The following is an 18,203-nucleotide window of genomic DNA, read 5'->3' on the forward strand; positions in this document are numbered from 1 at the left end:
TAAGCAAAGGGTTACAAATGAACTAACTGAAGTGTAACAGACAAATAGTGTATATTTTAAAAGACTATGTCAAATCCAAACAAAATAAGTAGCAGGAAATGGGGACTTGTAAAACTATTGGGTGGGGCCAAGGAGAAAGAAGTAGAAAATGAAGCAAAAACAGGGAAAATGCAGGCAAGAATTAATTACAGATACCACAGAATTGAGAACTATAAGGGAAGGAGTGGGTGACATGGGGGTAACAATGTTGAAGTTGTTTATGATTCATTATACTAACACAAAACACTTCGTTAAATGGCAAAAAATTGAATACATAACCTTAGGATAAGCAAGGCAAGGGTTGGGCTGAGAGGGGTGGGTGAGAATGTAGAAAGGCATGACTCCCTTGATGAAAGGCAACTGGTTTTTATAACTATTTGGACATAATGAAAATATTTTAAAAATACAAAAATAAACAAATATAAAAGAGCAATAGGAGCGAAGTTGCTCATGCCACACAAACAAAACATAAGGAAATGGTACATATCAATAAAAAATCTAAAAACATCAAAATATGTAAAGATGAACTTAAGTAGAAAGTACTCATAAAATATGAAAAATTATTCAGCATAATCAAACATGAAGGAAATGCAGTTTGAAATAATCATGAAACAATGTGCTATATCAATCATGAGATGGCTAAATTTAAACAATAAAAGACTGCCTTTATCTTTTGATGAAATGGTATAAAACTAAAATTCTCTGTAAGTGGGAGAATAAAATGATGCAATTACTTTAAAAGTTAATTTTCACTTTCAAATAAAATTATACATACATATACACATAATGGTTATTGTATGTGATAGTAATAGATAAATCAATATGAATGTAAACATGCTTTATTATTCCATTTTTAGGTATTTTCCCAAATATTAAAATATATGTCTACTAGAATATTTTGACATAATTAGGAAGTTTTACTCACAGTAACTAAAATTTGGAAACTCTCCAACTGTCCACTATTAGTTGGATGAAAAATAAGGTATATGCATCTTTACAATAAAATCCTGCTCAGCAATTTAAAAATGGAATAGAGTAGAACCCTCAGACATTAAAGAGTATGAATGAATCTTTAAAAATAGCTGATGTGAAAAATGCCTCCACCCATGTATGTAATGTGGTCATAATGTATGATTATGATTTTCCAAGTTTCCATATCCAAACTAATTGATGAGAAAAGATCAGAGCAGTGTTTGGATTTTGGTAATCTCTGGGAAAGAAAGAGTCTGGGGGAACTTTCTGAGGAGATGATGGTCCTGGTGTTTTTGTTGTTGTTTGTTTTTGTTTTTGCCAGTTCTGGAGCTTGAACTCAGGGCCTGGGCACTGTCCCTGAGCTTCCTACTACTTGATCCACAGGGCCACTTCTGGATTTTTCTGTTTATGTGGTACTGAGGAATCGAAACAACGGCTTCATGCATACTGCAAGCACTCTACCACTGAACCTACATTTTGATGCAGTATAAATACACTGATAAGACTTTATCACCTCTGTACTTGATTGTACATTTCAGTCCATGAGAATATTTTTTGAACCACTGTCTTAAAAATATTCTGAAAGGAAGAAACAAAGTGGCAAAAACAACTGTCATTAGAATGGTAAAGATGTAAACATAGATGCAGAAATGAGATTGTTGAGCCAATCATAACTTAATGGGTTTGATGTTGCTATGATATTGCATATATTATATATATGATTAGCAAATTATCTCTGCCATCTCTTTCATATGGGTATATTGTAGGTTGATCAGGAATTCTCCTTGTATTTGATGGGTTGTTCTTGATGGGTTCTTATTTAACTGAATACTATGTCACTGTAAAATTGTCTTACACAAGACAATATGTGAACAGGGTAACAAGTTAAACAACTAGCATGTATGTGACACTTGGCATGATCACTCAGAAGATTCTAGTAAATCAGAGCCTGCTACCTTCTTCAAAGAATGATAATTAAATATTTTCGTTACATATGTATAACTGCAAGGATAGCTTGTAATGTTACAAAAATAAAAGTAATAATCTGAGTCCTATCATTCACTTGACAACTTATTCATATCCTTACATAATCCTAAATAATGCTGGGAATTAAAAAGATTTTGTTTTCAGCTAATAGTAGTTGTAAGATCAAGTATGATACCTGAACCTTTTAATTCTAGTGGGTTCTAATACAACCAATGACCCTAATGAGTAGTGACATCAACATGAATTTATCTCAGTCCTTTTTACGGATCAAGAATTGTTGTTGTTGCTGAAGTACTAATAGAAAGCCAAAGCAAAGTCTAGTTCAGTGTTGTTTTTTTGTTTTTGTTTTTGTTTTAATAAACATATTCTAAAGCTAGACACCAGTAGAACACACCTCAATTGTAGCTACTTGAGAGCCTGAAATTAGGGGCACTGAAGTTCCAGGCAACCTAGGCAGAGAAGTTCATGAGATCCCTTCTTTTCTTTTCTTTTTTTTTTTTGTTGGTTGAGGGGCTTGAATTCTGGGCCTGGGCGCAGTCCCTCAACTCTTCAGCTCAAGGCTAGCACTCTACCACTTGAGCCACAGTGCCACTTCCGGTTTTTTAGTGGTTTATTGGAGATAAGAGTCTCACAGACTTTCCTGCCCAGGCTGGCTTTGAAAGGCTATTCTATATCTCAATCTCCTGAGTAGCTAGGATTACAGGCGTGAACCACCGGAGCCTGGCATGAGATTCCTTTTTAAACCATAAAAGGGCACAATGGCATGCATTGGTCACCTCCAATAGCCTGCTATGTTGCAGGCTAGTAGCGGTAGGATGCAGCTTCAGGCCAGCTTAGGCAGGGAAATCTGTGAGATTCTCCCACCACGGAAAGAAGCTGGCTGTCATAGCATATGACTGGCATTACAGGCACAAGAACGCCTTCTTTAGGTAGTTTGTGACACAGGATCACATCTATGCTGAGATAGGTTAGTCTATTTCAACAAGAGCCAATGAAAAGCCGGAATGGAGTCTTGGCTCAAGTGCTAAAACACCACCCTAACAAGAGCAAGGCCTTGAGTTCAAAACACTTTATCATCAAAATGAAAGTAGGATGGAAGGAAAAAATGAGAAGAAATAAAGAAAACCATAAAAGAAAGAAGAGAAATGATGAAAAGGAAAGAAAGGGAAAGGGAGAAAGATAAAAAGATCCCGGAAAATAGAAAATGCTCAATAACTAATAATATATCTTTAGAAAGTGAAAATAAGAGTGATACAAAAAGTCTTTAAAATAATGGAACTGGGCAAGGGTTCCTCATATTTGTTACTCAAATGTCTGATATCCAGAGGATCTGAATTTGGGTCCATTCTGGGAAGAAAACTCCATAAGTATCCATATCTAAAAATTGACCAGCAAAATTCCAGATTGGAGGTGTGACCCAAATTAGAGAATCCGGCCATACCACAAACTGAGTGATCCTGGAACTAAAACAATTTGAAAGGAGTAGTTCTGTGTTAAGAAAAATATCCCTAACACATTGTACCTATTTTTCTTAATTTGAATACTTCCATAACAGAATAATTTCTTTCAGAGAGCTGTCAGGTATTTAATCTCATTACCTAGAAACATCATTACTGGAATATTTTTTCTACACATAATGAATTTTAGATTAGCCGAATTTTGCTTTATATTAGCACTATGATTTTGGTTCTGACCATTTGCAAGAATGTGTTAAATAATTTATGTTTCTTTGACATTTCAAATGTTTGATATTCTTTTAAAAACAGAAGTATTACTAGTTAAAAAATGGCTATGGCTTAAAGTGGACTGAATATGGAAAGAATGTCCATTTTTAAATTTAATTCCTTGGCTGTTTGCCTGGTTCTATTAGAATCTGAATAATTATGTTTCCTGATGTTTCCTAGAGGTGAAAAAAGGCAAAGTCATTGTTAAAAATAGTTCAAATTAGGTAATTAAACAGAGCTGGAAAGTGATCTTCCAGCTCTGTTTACATACAGCCTGAGATCTCTCTAAGAGTTGACTCACTCAGTTAAATCAATAATGATAATGAGAGCCTCTCATAGTCTCTCCTGGTATTTTACTCATTGGACAGAGGGAAAATATGTGACAGTAACAGACTAAATAACATTAAATGTCTATTTGTTCATTTTGGTCTCAGATACTTTATGGAATTTGTTTTGTTTCAGAAATATGAAATGACATCGGACACCTGGCTCTCTAAACAGGTACTATTTGGGTAATCTGTGTCACATTTTCGTCATTGTGAACATTTGATTCAGTCATTTAACAATTAAAAACTTCATGTAAAAAATATTTCAATTCCATAACTTTAAGGTTTTGGTAGTTTTGACAATGTTCTTTTTCCTATTTATGAAGTCTGGTTTGGTATAACACATATTTAATCCCAGCTCTTAGGAGGTTTAGGAGCATCTCAAGGTCAATCAGGACTACATAGCAAGTTCAATGCCCATAAACCAAAAAAAAAAAAGTAGACAAATGAAATTTATGATTTGAAGCTTTTATGACTTCACTTATTAAGAAGTTACTTACATGTTTTATGTTACATAAATTTCTCAGTAACTACTAAGAAACACATCCAGGATTATTCTTAAAAATAAATAATTTTGCAGATGAAGAGAAAAAATTTACAACCTGTTAAATTTAGAAAGCATTTTCATTGTTGAGATTATCCAGAAAATTTTCCAAATCTTCTGCCTAAATTGATTATGTGAAAATTATTCAGGTTAATACCTTTTTCCTTACCTATATCTTTGCTCATATTACTATTATTTTGTGACATAAATTAGCCTGGAATGTAGATAAAACAGTAGAGAAAAAAACCCTGAATTTCTCCACAGCATGGTCTTATATTGGGCAATTCAGAAGGAAATTTAGTTAGGTTGTCCAAATACAACTGAGTCCTTTTCATGGTGAATTATACAACTGCTTTTTGCCTAGGGAAACATTATGCTTTGGTTGGGTAGATTTTGACTTATTGTGTTCAATATAACTCTTTTATTCTGTATTCCTTTCTTAGGTATCATATGCATCCATGGTTTCAATTACTACCCATATATTGAAACCTCCCAATTTACAACTCCAGGCAATCCTATGAATTTCAAAATATCTAGGTGTATTCATTGCATCTATTCAATTTATACAAGTAACCATATATTTCATAGATGCAAATTGAACATATTTGTCTTCCAGCCAGTTATTTCTTTTTTTTTAATTGTATTTTATTTTATTTGAGAACATACTGTACAGAGGGGCTACAATTACATGGGCAGGATAATGCATACATTTCTTACCAAGCATTGCCGCCTCCTCCTTTGTTTACCCTTCACTTCCCTTCCCCGCCTCCCCCCTCCCCCCACCCTCCAGTTATTTCTTTTTGTCACAAAATTCAGTAATACAATTATCCATCTAGCGATTGAGACCATGAACTAGGTTTTCCAGGAACTTGTTCTCATCCTTATTTGAATATGTAATTCATCATTAAGTTTTTCTATATTTTATCACAATGATCTGTTAAGTTAATTGACTTTTCTCTGATTCACAGACACTATCCAGCTTGAAACAGTCCCTTTTTAATAATCTGTCCTTAATTGGCAAACTCTCAACCCCTCAAGTACCTGCAAATCTGTTAATACTTCGGGCCACAAAGTGGCTTATGGAAATCTCCATTTAATTATCAAAATGAGCATCAATCTCATGATTCTATAGTCATAACTCAAACAATTTCTGTTCCTTCATTTTTTGTCCTTCTGATCATAACCAACAGCTTTGTGGTCCACAAATAATTAACTTGGGTTAGGTTTCAGCTGTATGTCACACCATTCTTACACTGTTCTCCATTCTAGCTATTTTAGCTTTCATATGCAAAGAGTATGTGGCCCTTCCTTGGGAACAGAAATCTCTTAAATATTTTATCATCTAAAGTGTTTTCAGTTTTTAGTCTCATCTTATATCTCCTACTTAAGTCACTCTCTACTCACACTAAGCATGTTACATTTTTCAAATAAAATTACTTCAAAGTCAAGGGAAATACTTATATAACTTGTCTAACTATTTATGTGATCAAGTACAAGGGCAGAAAGGATGTTTATTTGTTTGGTCTTTATTATAACAAGGCTTGAGCAGAATTCAGTATACAAGTAAAGCTCCATAAATATGTTAAAAAGGAAAAGTCAAAAGGACTATAAGAAGGCCTTAACCCTTACTTGTTTGAAGTATAGATATACAGATAGAGAAATTAGATGGGTGATAGATAGATTTGATAAGCATTAGTTCTCTTCAACATATATTTTATGCATTTGCATGTATACATAAATGAATATTTATCAATGCATGTAATTTTACTCTAGTCAATATACGAGTTAAAATTGCAATAAGAGTTTGATATTCCAGCTGTAATGGACTCTCACAAAATTAACACACATACTTAAAACAATAGAAAACAAGTTTATAATGGATATTGAATTATTCTGAAATATATTGTTTTATGATAGTTATTTTCCATCATTTTATGGCTAGTGACATTTATAATAGTTTACCAGACATCAGTAGATCTAAATTCAAAATCCCAATTCTATGAATGTTTAATAGAAAGTTTTTAAAGCAAAACATCCAGTTATGAATTATTCAGTAAGAAAATGAAGTTTTGATAGTTTATCCATGCTGATTTTTTCTCCATCAGTTCTAACATAATTTTATTGAATGCTTAGAATTAAATAAAATTAATGAGATGAGCATGGTACCAGGAAAGGGAAGAACTGAATTTCTAAATAAATATCTGAGGTAATTAAAATTTATCACCTTATTAGTAGCAGGAAGGAAAGAGAGAAATAGACTTCATTGGCCTGATTTTAAGTTAGGTGATCATTATATAATGCAGTTGGTTAATGAACAATATGCCAAGTCTAGTTCAATATCTATCAGGACCACTACTTCTTTATGATCATAAAAGTAAGCAGTGAGGTTGACTCTAATATAGAACTTGGTGCTTCTAGTCAAATATCATCCAGTGATGAAAATTCATAAGTTCAACAATGCAATTTACATTGTAACCCCAATCTTTCCTTTTCTAAATCACTTGTAATGCTGGTGTTAATGTAATGGGAAGAATGCTTCAATATCAGTATGAGTAAAAGAGAGAGAAGTAAGAGAGGAGCCTGTACATTGGAGGAAATACGGTATATAGAGTCAAACAAATTTAAACAATACGTGTATCTACCACATGTACACTCATAGATTAAAAACATATGAAGTTGACATCTACTGTGTTCTAAACAATCAAATTAAACAGACAAAATTGGAAATGGAGTATAATTATTAGTTCCCTGGTTAGGTAAGACAGTTGGTAGATAATAAAATAGAATGCATTGGAAGCCATGGAGAGGTAAATTAAGATACTATTCAGGCTGTCCAAAAAGAAATTATTTAACTAGAAGAGATTCTTTAAGAATATTTGAGGATGGCCTATGTCTCCTGAAGTTAAGTAGAAATTGTAAAAATTAGTAAGAAAGAAAAACAAAACAAAACCGTAAAACAGAAAGGTTGTTCTTGACAGAAGATGCTTCCTGATCAGAGGCAATGATCAAGATATCCCAGGGGCTGAACAGAATGATTCACAGGTGAAAAATAGGATGAACTCAAGTATGTGTTTTGTCATTATTTATTATGAATGCATTTGTGTAAATTTTCCAACTTTAAATTACATATTTCTTCAGAGGTTTTATTATGCATATTATCTTACCCTGAGTTCCCACAAGGTAGACAAGGAATATGCTATTATTTTTAATCTTCAAATAGTTATGTGAGAGTTTTCATGCTTTAACATGCTTATGTATAAGTGTATAATATATATACATAATATATATGTGTATGTATATATGTGGGCTATATGTACATATATATATTTATAAAACACTCCATACATGTATGCATCTTGGCATTCACACATAAACATACAAATGCATATGCATCTGCAGAGGAGTGGTGGCTGCCAAATAAAATAGAAAGGAAAAGGGGATAGTTGTGTCAGCTATTATGTGACTTATTTTCTCGGAGTTTGCATAAAATAATCAGAACTCTCTCATTGGTAAGGTGACACTGGTGCAAAGACATGAAGGAAATAAGAGCTAGACAATGGTAATAAAAAGTAGGAAGACAGAGAATCAGAAACATATGGGGTCCACAACAGAGCAAGAGCAGAAAAGACAAAATCAGAGGAGAAGCCAGGCCATCTAACCAAGCTGGAAGGCCATAAGAGACATTTAATAAAGTCTCTTTTATGTATAAGTCTATGATATATTCATATAAAATATGTGTGTATATGTATATATGTATATATATGTGTTTATAAAACAATTCCATTTATCTACCAGAAAATAATTTATTGTTCTCTCATATTAATCCATTATCTCAATATTCTCCCTAACACAAGATAAATCAATCCATTTTTATGGCTTTATTCATTTAAATTTTATAAATAAGTTGATGTATTTAATATGCTTCTCTGCATTTTACTTTAAAATTATTAGCCAGGATTCCTATTTGTAGATGGACATTTAGTTTGTGGAGAGATGAGCAGTGAGAATGGGCAATCTGCTTGAAATGATATTCTTATAAGTTAAGATTTTGAATCTTAATAAACTTCACATACGCCAACAGAAATTAATCTTTATAACCAAAGTTTATGAGGAAAAAGATTTCAGAAAAGTGTATCATTTCATAATATTATAGATTTAATGTTTTCTTAAAAACTATTTTGATTAAATTGAACAGATGTTCACATTTTGTTATATTTGAAAAACAAATTGCCAAATAAATCCCAGATACAGACATGATACTTTTTGTATGAATCAATTTAAACCATACTTTCAGTGTGATATTCAATAATTTCTGTCCACTGTATACAAAACATTCTCAGTCTTCTCTCCACTCACATACACACAGAGTGAATTTTTATGTCACCTCTAAAATATTTATTTTGAAATATCATACTTTGCTTTTAAGATAATTTGAAAAATTTCCAAATCATTTCTAAATCAATGACTAATATTCCTGACCTAGGAGTGAAGTCAGTACAGATTACAACATGCCATTTTGAGATTCTTACATGTATGTTGTATTTTAGAATGAGGAGCCCGTGTTTTCTAGAGATGGAAGCAAATTCTTCATGACAGTTCCTGTAAAGCAAGGAGGGCGTGGAGAATTTTACCACATAGCCATGTTCCTCGTCCAGGTAAGTGCCAGCTTCTTTGTGTGCTTTGGTTCCAGTGTCATGAGGTTCCTGAAAGACAATTTTCTTGTAAAGATTAGTTCATTTTAAGCTGGGCACCAGTGGCTCACGCCTGTAATCTAGCTTCTCAGGAGGCTGAGATCTGAGGATCTCGGTTCAAAGCCAGCCCGGGTGGGAAAGCCTGAGAGACTCATCTCCAGTTAACCACCAGTGGTGCTGTGGCTCAAGTGGTAGACTACTTTCCTTGAGATGAAGAGTGCAGGGACAGTGCCCAGGCCCAGAATTCAAGCCCCACGAACAACCAAAAAAAATGCATTTTAATTGTATAAACTAATGCAGTTCATTATGTCAATGTCATATATGCACATATATGCACATAATTATCTTTAGTTGTATTCATTTTCCATTAAGCTCTCTTCTTCACTCTCCCTTCCCTCCTGTTTTCCTCCATTCATCTTTTCAAATAGCCAAATAGTCCTCTTTCTACTTTCATGTTTTTTGTTCTATCTAGATTTTGCATATGAGAGAAAATAGGTGATAGTTATCTTTTTTCTGACACTGGCTTGTACAGGATGATCAACAGTTGCATTATTTTTTTTCTTGTGAATGTCATAGTTTCACTTTTATATCTGAATAAATTTCACTGTGTTTGTTTCATGTTTGTTTCATCCATTTGCCTGCTCATGAGCTCCTAGGTTGATGCCACAGCTTGATTCCCAGGCACAGTCCCAAAGTCCAGCTCTGTGGCATAATGAGCACATAATGAATGTGGGGATGCCAATCAGTTGTAGTCCTCACCCCTTTTAGGAAGAGGGTTTCTGTAGTCCAGTGGTATTACACTCACCTGACACATAAATTTCGGGAAGAAGATCTCATCCCTAGCTGGAAAATCAAGCTATATCTTCCTACAAACAGTCTCAACAGTCAATAAAATTTAGTGAACCATATTTATGTGCTATGAGCTAAGGACCTTGAGATATAAAATTTAATAAATGAAAGGCACACAACTATCAAGGACCTAAGGACAGCCTAGAGAATTTTAATTCATCAAATATACATTATCTACTTTGCAATTACAAGTAAAGGTTTTCAGAATAGTGTTTTGAGGACTGAAAATGTAGCTTAGTGTTGGAACATTCTTCCTAGACCATACAAGTGGGAGTTCAGTTCTCAGTACTGTGACAAAACAAATTTAAGTTACAAAACTAAATGTTTACAGTAATGAATTGTTTAATAAATTAAGCATACACATTTACAAGAAAACATAATATTTTTAAAAACAGTAATATGAATGTTTTGTAGGTTATCTATAAATAAAGACTAATGCACGTTTGTAATGATTAGCTTAATTCTTTGAATTCTCAAAAACTTGTGTTAAAATTTAAAACCTATGTATAGTACATTATTAAAGTAATTGTCCTGAATTTAGCTAAGTTTAATTAAGGCTGTAATAAATATTTTAGAACATCTATCATTTCCACAGCAGAGATATAGTTTAAATTTCATCATATTTTACAAGGCAAAAAAAGCAGACTGATTAATTTACAGTGATGTGTAATGTGATTCCATTTACATTCTAAAGAAGTGCATGAATTTATAAATAAATGAAAATTTAGTTTTTAAATAAAATTATCAATTTATTATATCAGACAGGTAGAGTTCTAAGGTAACATTTTCCATTTTTGCTTAGTTTTTAATGCAATCTGGTAGTGTCACTTGTAAATTGTTGTACTTAACCTTTCCCAAGCCAAAGAATACTTCATGGTAATAAATAAGAAAATATTCTGGCCAAAAATTAAACTTTCCAAATTCATAAATATTTATTACCTCTTAATACATTTTTTCATTTCAGAATTTTATGTTCAACCAACTGCACAAAAACATACACAGTAAAAATTCTATAGTCTTTAAGTTGTTTATATAATGGGAGTGTGCAATATATATTTAAGTGTAGAATTTCCAAAAGAGGCAATCTTCTTAACTCATTGGGTGGAAAGAGAACTTGTTACAATGTTGATGTTTTTGTCAGATTGGGAGATGAGGGGTAATTTTTTTTGGGGGGGTGGTCTGATCATGGGGCCTGAACTCTGGGCCTGGGCGCTGTCCCTCAACTCTTCAGCTCAAGGCTAGCACACTACCACTTGAGCCACAGTGCCACTTCCGGCTTTTTTCCTTTTGCTTATGTGATGCTGAGGAATCGAACCCAGGGCCTCAGGCATGCATGGCAAGCGCTATACCACTGAGCCACCCTCACAGCCCAAGGGGTAATTTGTTTTAGCAATGGAAAGAAGTAGCTTCTGTCTGCATAATGAGGGCCTGGCATGCCTTCATTATTTATCTCACTATTTATCTCATTATTTATGAAGTGTTCCAAACAACTTCATGGGTGATATGTTTCCTTTGTTCATTTCTTATTTGAGGATTCTAACAAAGCTTCATTGAAGTTGAAAACATTTATCTCCATTCTGGTTTTCCTCATGTTATTTTGTGGTTTGACTTTTTAGGAAATAAACATGGTAGTATGATTATTTGTGGATATATTGACAACTGACTGAAATTAACTCACTTCTTTAATAATAAAAGTTCTATGCTCAGGTAAATGCAATTTATACTTGTTTATACAAGCATATGCTTGTATGTATATTGCATACAAAAATCCACTTTTATGACTTATATAAGACTACTTCATTGATGTAAATACACTAGAAGAGATTAAATACTCTGAATAAACTAAATGAAGTCATCTATACAATCATCCAGCCTCAGCATCCAGCCATATCAACTTTTAATAAACTGTTTCATATATTTCCAATTCCTTTTTCATTAAAATTACATGATTTTTCTTTAAAATTGCAGTCATAACATGATTTAGGTTAGCAATACTTCAAAATAATGTAAGAATTTTCTTATACAATTTAATTGCACTTTCCTCATATCATTTAATTACATTATTAATATTTTATATTTTAAATTTAATATTTTAATGAGATTTTAATAGCTGGGCCACCTTTTCTCAAGTGGGCCTGGTTACTATGTTTAAATGATCTAATTTAATTCACAAATTCTTTTTTTCTGTTTTGCTTGGTTACAGTTATTGCCATAAAATTGCATTTGTAAATGTCAAAATGTATTTAGGTATAGTATTTTAAGTATTTTGTTTAAGTATTTTTTTAGGCTTTAGTAGATAATACCAAAAGTGCAGAATAACCAGATGTGGTGTTAGACACCTATCATTCCATCACTTTTCTATTCTTCCTACTCTTCCTTACTACAGTATCTCACTTACTAGCAACATGGCCAGAAAATCAAATGGGAGAAAGGCCTACAGTTTGAGATAGCTCTGGGTCAGTTGAGCACTTGCTGCTTGGTTGTCAGTGACAGCATTCTCAGCCACTCAGAACAGAATGAAATTAGTGAATATTTACGAACAGTTAACTCTCTTATCCAAATAGTGACTAGATTAAAAAAAACAACAACATTAAATCCAAGTGACCAAATTTCTCTTCAGCTATTTTCATTATGAAGAGTTCAGAAATGTAGCCACAAATTTATGTTATATCTTTTGATGTACCAAAGCTGACTCTTGCCAAAGTAATTCTTAAAAATATGAAGAAAAAAGCTCATAGATTTTTTTCTATAGGAACACTTGTAACCTTATATGCGTTGCAGTGTTGCGTCTTTCATGTTGGTATTTTCTATTTATTTTTTGTTTGTTTGTTTTTTGGTGTTTGTCCTAGAGCTTGACCTCAAGGCCTAGGCACTGTCCCTGAGCTTTTCTATTTAAAGCTAGTGTTTCATCATTTAAGCTACAGCTCCACTTCCAGCCCTTTTGGTAGTGAATTGGAGATAAGCGTCTCAAGGTGTTTCTTATCCAGGTGACTTGAAACCACATTCCTCAGATCCCAGTCTCCTAAGTAGCTAGGATTACAGTGCCAACAGGTTGAATTTTAAATGCTTACTTTACTCATTATGCTAAGTAACCTTAGGGAAAATTTTAGAAGGTTAATATTTAGTTGACATGTGCATAACCATTGTTGTAAAAAGTTAGATCATTGCCATTGGTTATCACTAAAGATGGCACTTACCTTATCATTTCTTTAGCACTGATTAGATCTGAAATTTCTGAGCAAAATATTTCTGTGCTTTTATGTATGTATTCCATTTCATTATGTGAAAGCATAATTTGTGAGCACTTTCTGTTCACTGTTTTTTTCATTGAAATATTTATAATTTTTTGAAAAATCTATAAAGCTACAATAACTGTTCTTTTAGACCATTGATTCCAGGGTCTTTCTCATGGTAGACAAGCACGATATAGTTGAGCCACAACCTTGCTTTTTGGTTACAGTTTGATTTTTTGGTTCCCGTTCCCCCCTCCCAATGGACCTTACATTTTTCCTCAGACTGATGTGGACTGCAATATCCTATCTATGCCTCTCATACCTAAGTTTACAGACACCCACCACGATGCTTGCTTATTTGTTAGATGTGGTATCAATAACTTTTTACTGGCATAGCTTCACTTCATGATGCTCTATTTTCTGAGTAGCTAGATGGATTACAGGCATGAATTATCACACTTGAGTTGAGTCATCATGAGAAGAGCATATGCTCTTCTATGTGAAATTGTTCTGAGCAATTCACTGCAATATGATTATAAATACCAGCTTATGGACTTCCTGATACACTGAGGCCAATCATTTTTATATCCATTTTTTAAATTTAGTCCTTCAGAGAATTCCTCTATCCTCCACAAGTAATAGTTTTCATGTAGACCTCTAAGTTCTGAATTTCCTTCTCTGAAAGAGCAACAGCCTATCTCCTGAATATCTCCTGCAGTTAAAAGAAAGGTTCTTTCAAGGACATGGCAGCTTTTTCTCAAATATTGAGGTGAGCAGACATTTTATTACATTAAGCATTGCAAATTCATGGGATTAAGCAATTGCACTGTCATCGTCCAAAACTGTATTAAATGAAAAATTACACATTTGTGAATCTACTCACTTTCCCTATTCTCCTATACAAAATTTTGCCCAGGAGACCTGATAATTCCGCTTGGAATGATTTTAAGTAGCGTTATTCATTGCAAATAGTGTAGAAAATAGAATGCTCCCAATTCACAATGCTATCACCTAATCAACCCAATAAAACTTTTTTCATTAAATTTCACCACTGTATCTGATTAGGACATAGTCTGAAAACAATGAACTCATTTTATGCAATGAATAGAGAGTAAATTAAAGCATGCTATTTTTAAGCACTACAATATTTCCCTTATTTAGAAGCCATAAAAGTTAGGCCAAATTTAATACCAGATATTTGAATGAAAAGGGTTTAGTCAGGTAAAAAGCCCTAGCAATATTACATTTTACTGATCACAATGGTGAAATATAGAACTAAAGAAATATAATTTGTTCAATTCAGTATCTGGAATCTAGCATCAAGTAAATCAGTTGACTATGAATGAGGTAGAGCATCAAATAAAAAGGCACTGCATTTCAGCCCTTTTTAAAGAATGAATGAAATAACTGCATTCACTACTGTTTTATAGTAAAGTTAAAGTTGGAATATCAGTGCAGCATCAAATAGTTTTCTATATTCTCTCATAAGTTCGATATGGCTTACACTCATGTCTAAGTCTATTTTATCATGTTAATATAAAAGAGGTTATAGATGCTTGGGAAGAAATATTACTATGTGGCAAACATTTTTTTCCTTTCATTTTGGTTATATTTTCTTTTCTGTTTTATTTTTTGTTGTTGTTGTTGTTTTGCTGCTGCAAATATTTGGATAACCAACTGAAGTACAAAAACTCCCTTGTGCTAACAATTTAAGTCTTTTCTTACATTTACTTTTTATATACACTATAGTTAAACTGCTATATTCTGATTAGTGTTGAAATTATTCACTTACAATCCAGACAAAATTAATGTGTTGATTGCTATGAAACACAGTATGCTGATAAATGTAAATTAAATTAAATTGAATCAAATTTAGGCTATTATATTGGAAGTGGGTTTATACTAATTTTTCCCAGCTTGTATTTACCTTAGTATATATAAATCATAGAATAGAAAAATATCTAAAGGTAATGAAAGCAATGAATTTTGGTGTCGATATTCAAAGTGTATAGTTTTATTTTCTTCTGTACATTGAATTAAAACATTACTCAAAGTGTTAGATTTTTGGTCAATAGTATTTTCACACATTCACACACACACACACACACACACACACACAGTTTTCCTGAATATTTAAATAATCAACTTGAAAATCTGCTATCCTCAAATATCCAAATGTTTACAAATTTGACCAACTGTTCTATTGATACTTGGGATTTGATCTTATCTTGAAATTGACACCCAAATCAAAACACATTGAACTCTTGAACTGTTAGTGTCTTTGTTTATTCAAAGCATGGCTACTTGAGGAGACTGGTTTTGAAGATCAGGGTTTGGAGCCATCTCTGACAGACAAAATCTGAGAGTCTTATCTCCAATTAATCTTCCCAAAGATAAAAATGGGGATGTGTCTTGAGTCATATAGTACTAGCCATCAATTAATAAGTCAATCAAGACCTGGAGGCCTGGAGTTCAGGAGCCAGTATTAGTATGCATACACTGGTGCACGCACGCGCGCGCGCGCGCGCACCCACACACACACACACACACACACACACGAACATAATCAACAATGAAGACAAAGAATGAAGTAGAGGAGTAAGTTCAATGATTTGAATGCATAGAATACACAGGTCCACAGATGACAGTTTCTGTCATTACTAGCTAAGAAGAAAATTTGATAGATAAGGATATTGGAAGGAAAGTGAAACATGCAAATAAATAAGTGGGCTAAAAACTTAAAGAGAAACTTCTCTGAAAAGGAAATAAGAATGGCCAATAGACACATGAAGAAATGCTCAACCTCTCTAGCCATAAAAGAAATGCAAATCAAAGCAACATTGAGATTCTGCCTCACCCCAGTTGGAATGGCTATAATCAAGAACTCTAATAACAACAGATGCTAGAGGGAATGTGGACAGAAGGTAACCCTACTGCATTGCTGATGGGAGTGTAAACTTGTTCAACCACTTTGGAAAGCAGTATGGAGGTTCCTCAAAAGACTCCACATAGAGCTCCCCTATGACCCAGCAATCCCACTTTTGGGCATTTACCTGCAATGATCACAAACAAGACCATACTAAAGCTACCAGCACGACTATACTTATTGCAGCATTATTTACCATAGCTAAGATATGAAACCAACCCAGATGCCCCTCAGTAGATGAATGGATCAAGAAAATGTGGTATATATACACAATGGAATTCTATGCCTCCCTCAGGAAAAATGACATCGCCCCCATTTGTTAGGAAATGGAAAGCCTTGGAGAAAATTACATTAAGTAAAGTAAGCCAGGCCCAAAGAAACATAGGTTCCATGGTTTCCCTTATTTGCAATAACTAGTATATGTCTGGGACAAGCAGAAAAGCTCAGATAAAATGATGTTAAGGAAAATGAACCCCAAGATAGGGACACAAGTAGTTTTTTTCTTCTTTGCTGTTGTTTTTAACATATTTATAAGGTACCATGTGATTTTTTTGTTGCTTTGTGTGTCCCTTCCCCATGGTATAGCACCTGTTTTCACTGTATTTGATATGGGTATAATTTGGGGAGGGGAAGGGAAAAAACAAAAGGTTTAAATTGGGATACAGATTGACCCATTGAAACAATGAGATGTACAAGACGGTATCTTGAAAAAGGAACTTTACAATTTAGGCGAGGTGGCGGGGGAGGTAGGAGGGACAGAATGGTAGGGGAAAAACAAAGGAGGAGGCGACAGTGGCTCATGCCTGTAATCCTAGCTACTCAGGAGGCTGAGATCTGAGGATCGTGGTTCAAAGCCAGCCCGGGCAGGAAAGTCCATGAAAGTCTTATCTCCAATAAACCACTAGAAAACTGGATGTGGCGCTGTAGCTCAAGTGGTAGAGTGCTTTCCTTGACCTGAAGAGCTGAGGGACAGCACTCAGGCCCAGAGTTCAAGCCCACGACTGACAAAAAAAAAAAAAAGAAAAAGAAAAGAAATGTACTCATTACCTTGCTCTTGTAATTGTAATCCCTCTGTACAGTATTTTCACAATAAAAAACTTATTAAAAAAAGTTACAGAACTTTACAGAGAAAGCTATTCATTGATTACCTGAAGACACTTTCCATTCCTAATGGTGCCCCCTTCTGATGCTCCTTAGAGCTTTAGCAAGAGAAAAACTAGTAGACTACTTAATCCTTCTTGAACATAACGAATGCCCATTCTGAAAAATTCTATATATTTCCAAATAACAAAATATGACCAACCATAGATTAAAAAGTTACTATGCTAGGAGCACTGAAAGTAAGAGTATTTTTTCAATAGATCATAATACTCCCACCCAAACAACTAAGAAGTAGAGAACTGCATGAATCAAGTATTTTTATTTATTTTATTTTTTGTCAGTCGTGGGACTTGAACTCTGGGCCTGGGTGCTGTCCCTCAGCTCTTCAGCTCAAGGCGAGCGTTCTACCACTTGAGCCACAGCGCCACTTCCAGTTTTCTAGTGGTTTATTGGAGATAAGAGTATCATGGACTGTCCTACAGAGGCTAGCTTTGAACCATGATCCTCAGATCTCAGCCTCCTGAGTAGCTAGGATTACAGGCGTGAGCCACAGTGCCCGGCAAATCAAGTATTATTAAATGAGCACTTGTAGATATAGATTTATACATCAAGTGAGAAATTTAAACACTTTTTGTTGTTGTTGTTGGTTGTAGGGCTTGAACTCTGAACCTGGGCACTGTCACTGAGCTCTTCAGCTCAAGGCTAGCCTTCTACCACTTGAGCCACAGCACCATTTCTAGTTTCCTAGTGGTTAATTGGGGATAAAAGTCTCACAGACTTTCTTGCCCAGGCTGGCTTTGAACCTTGATCC

The 18,203-nt window shown here is 33.9% G+C and overlaps 1 protein-coding gene across 3 annotated transcripts in view; it reads left to right on the forward strand.

Moving 5' to 3' along the window:
- Dpp10 (dipeptidyl peptidase like 10) overlaps positions 1 to 18,203 on the forward strand; it is a 1,479,312-nt gene that overhangs the window by 1,385,893 nt on the left and 75,216 nt on the right. For all 3 annotated transcript variants that reach the window (XM_070024402.1, XM_070024396.1, XM_070024410.1), the window contains exons 12-13: positions 4,185 to 4,223; positions 9,140 to 9,247. In XM_070024402.1, coding sequence (XP_069880503.1) covers positions 4,185 to 4,223; positions 9,140 to 9,247 — 147 coding nt within the window. The remainder of the gene's footprint in view (positions 1 to 4,184; positions 4,224 to 9,139; positions 9,248 to 18,203) is intronic.

The sequence above is a fragment of the Dipodomys merriami genome, unplaced genomic scaffold, assembly GCF_024711535.1.
Source record: "Dipodomys merriami isolate MVZ:Mamm:240054 unplaced genomic scaffold, mDipMer1.0.p SCAF_1, whole genome shotgun sequence".
Taxonomy (NCBI): Eukaryota; Metazoa; Chordata; class Mammalia; order Rodentia; family Heteromyidae; genus Dipodomys; species Dipodomys merriami.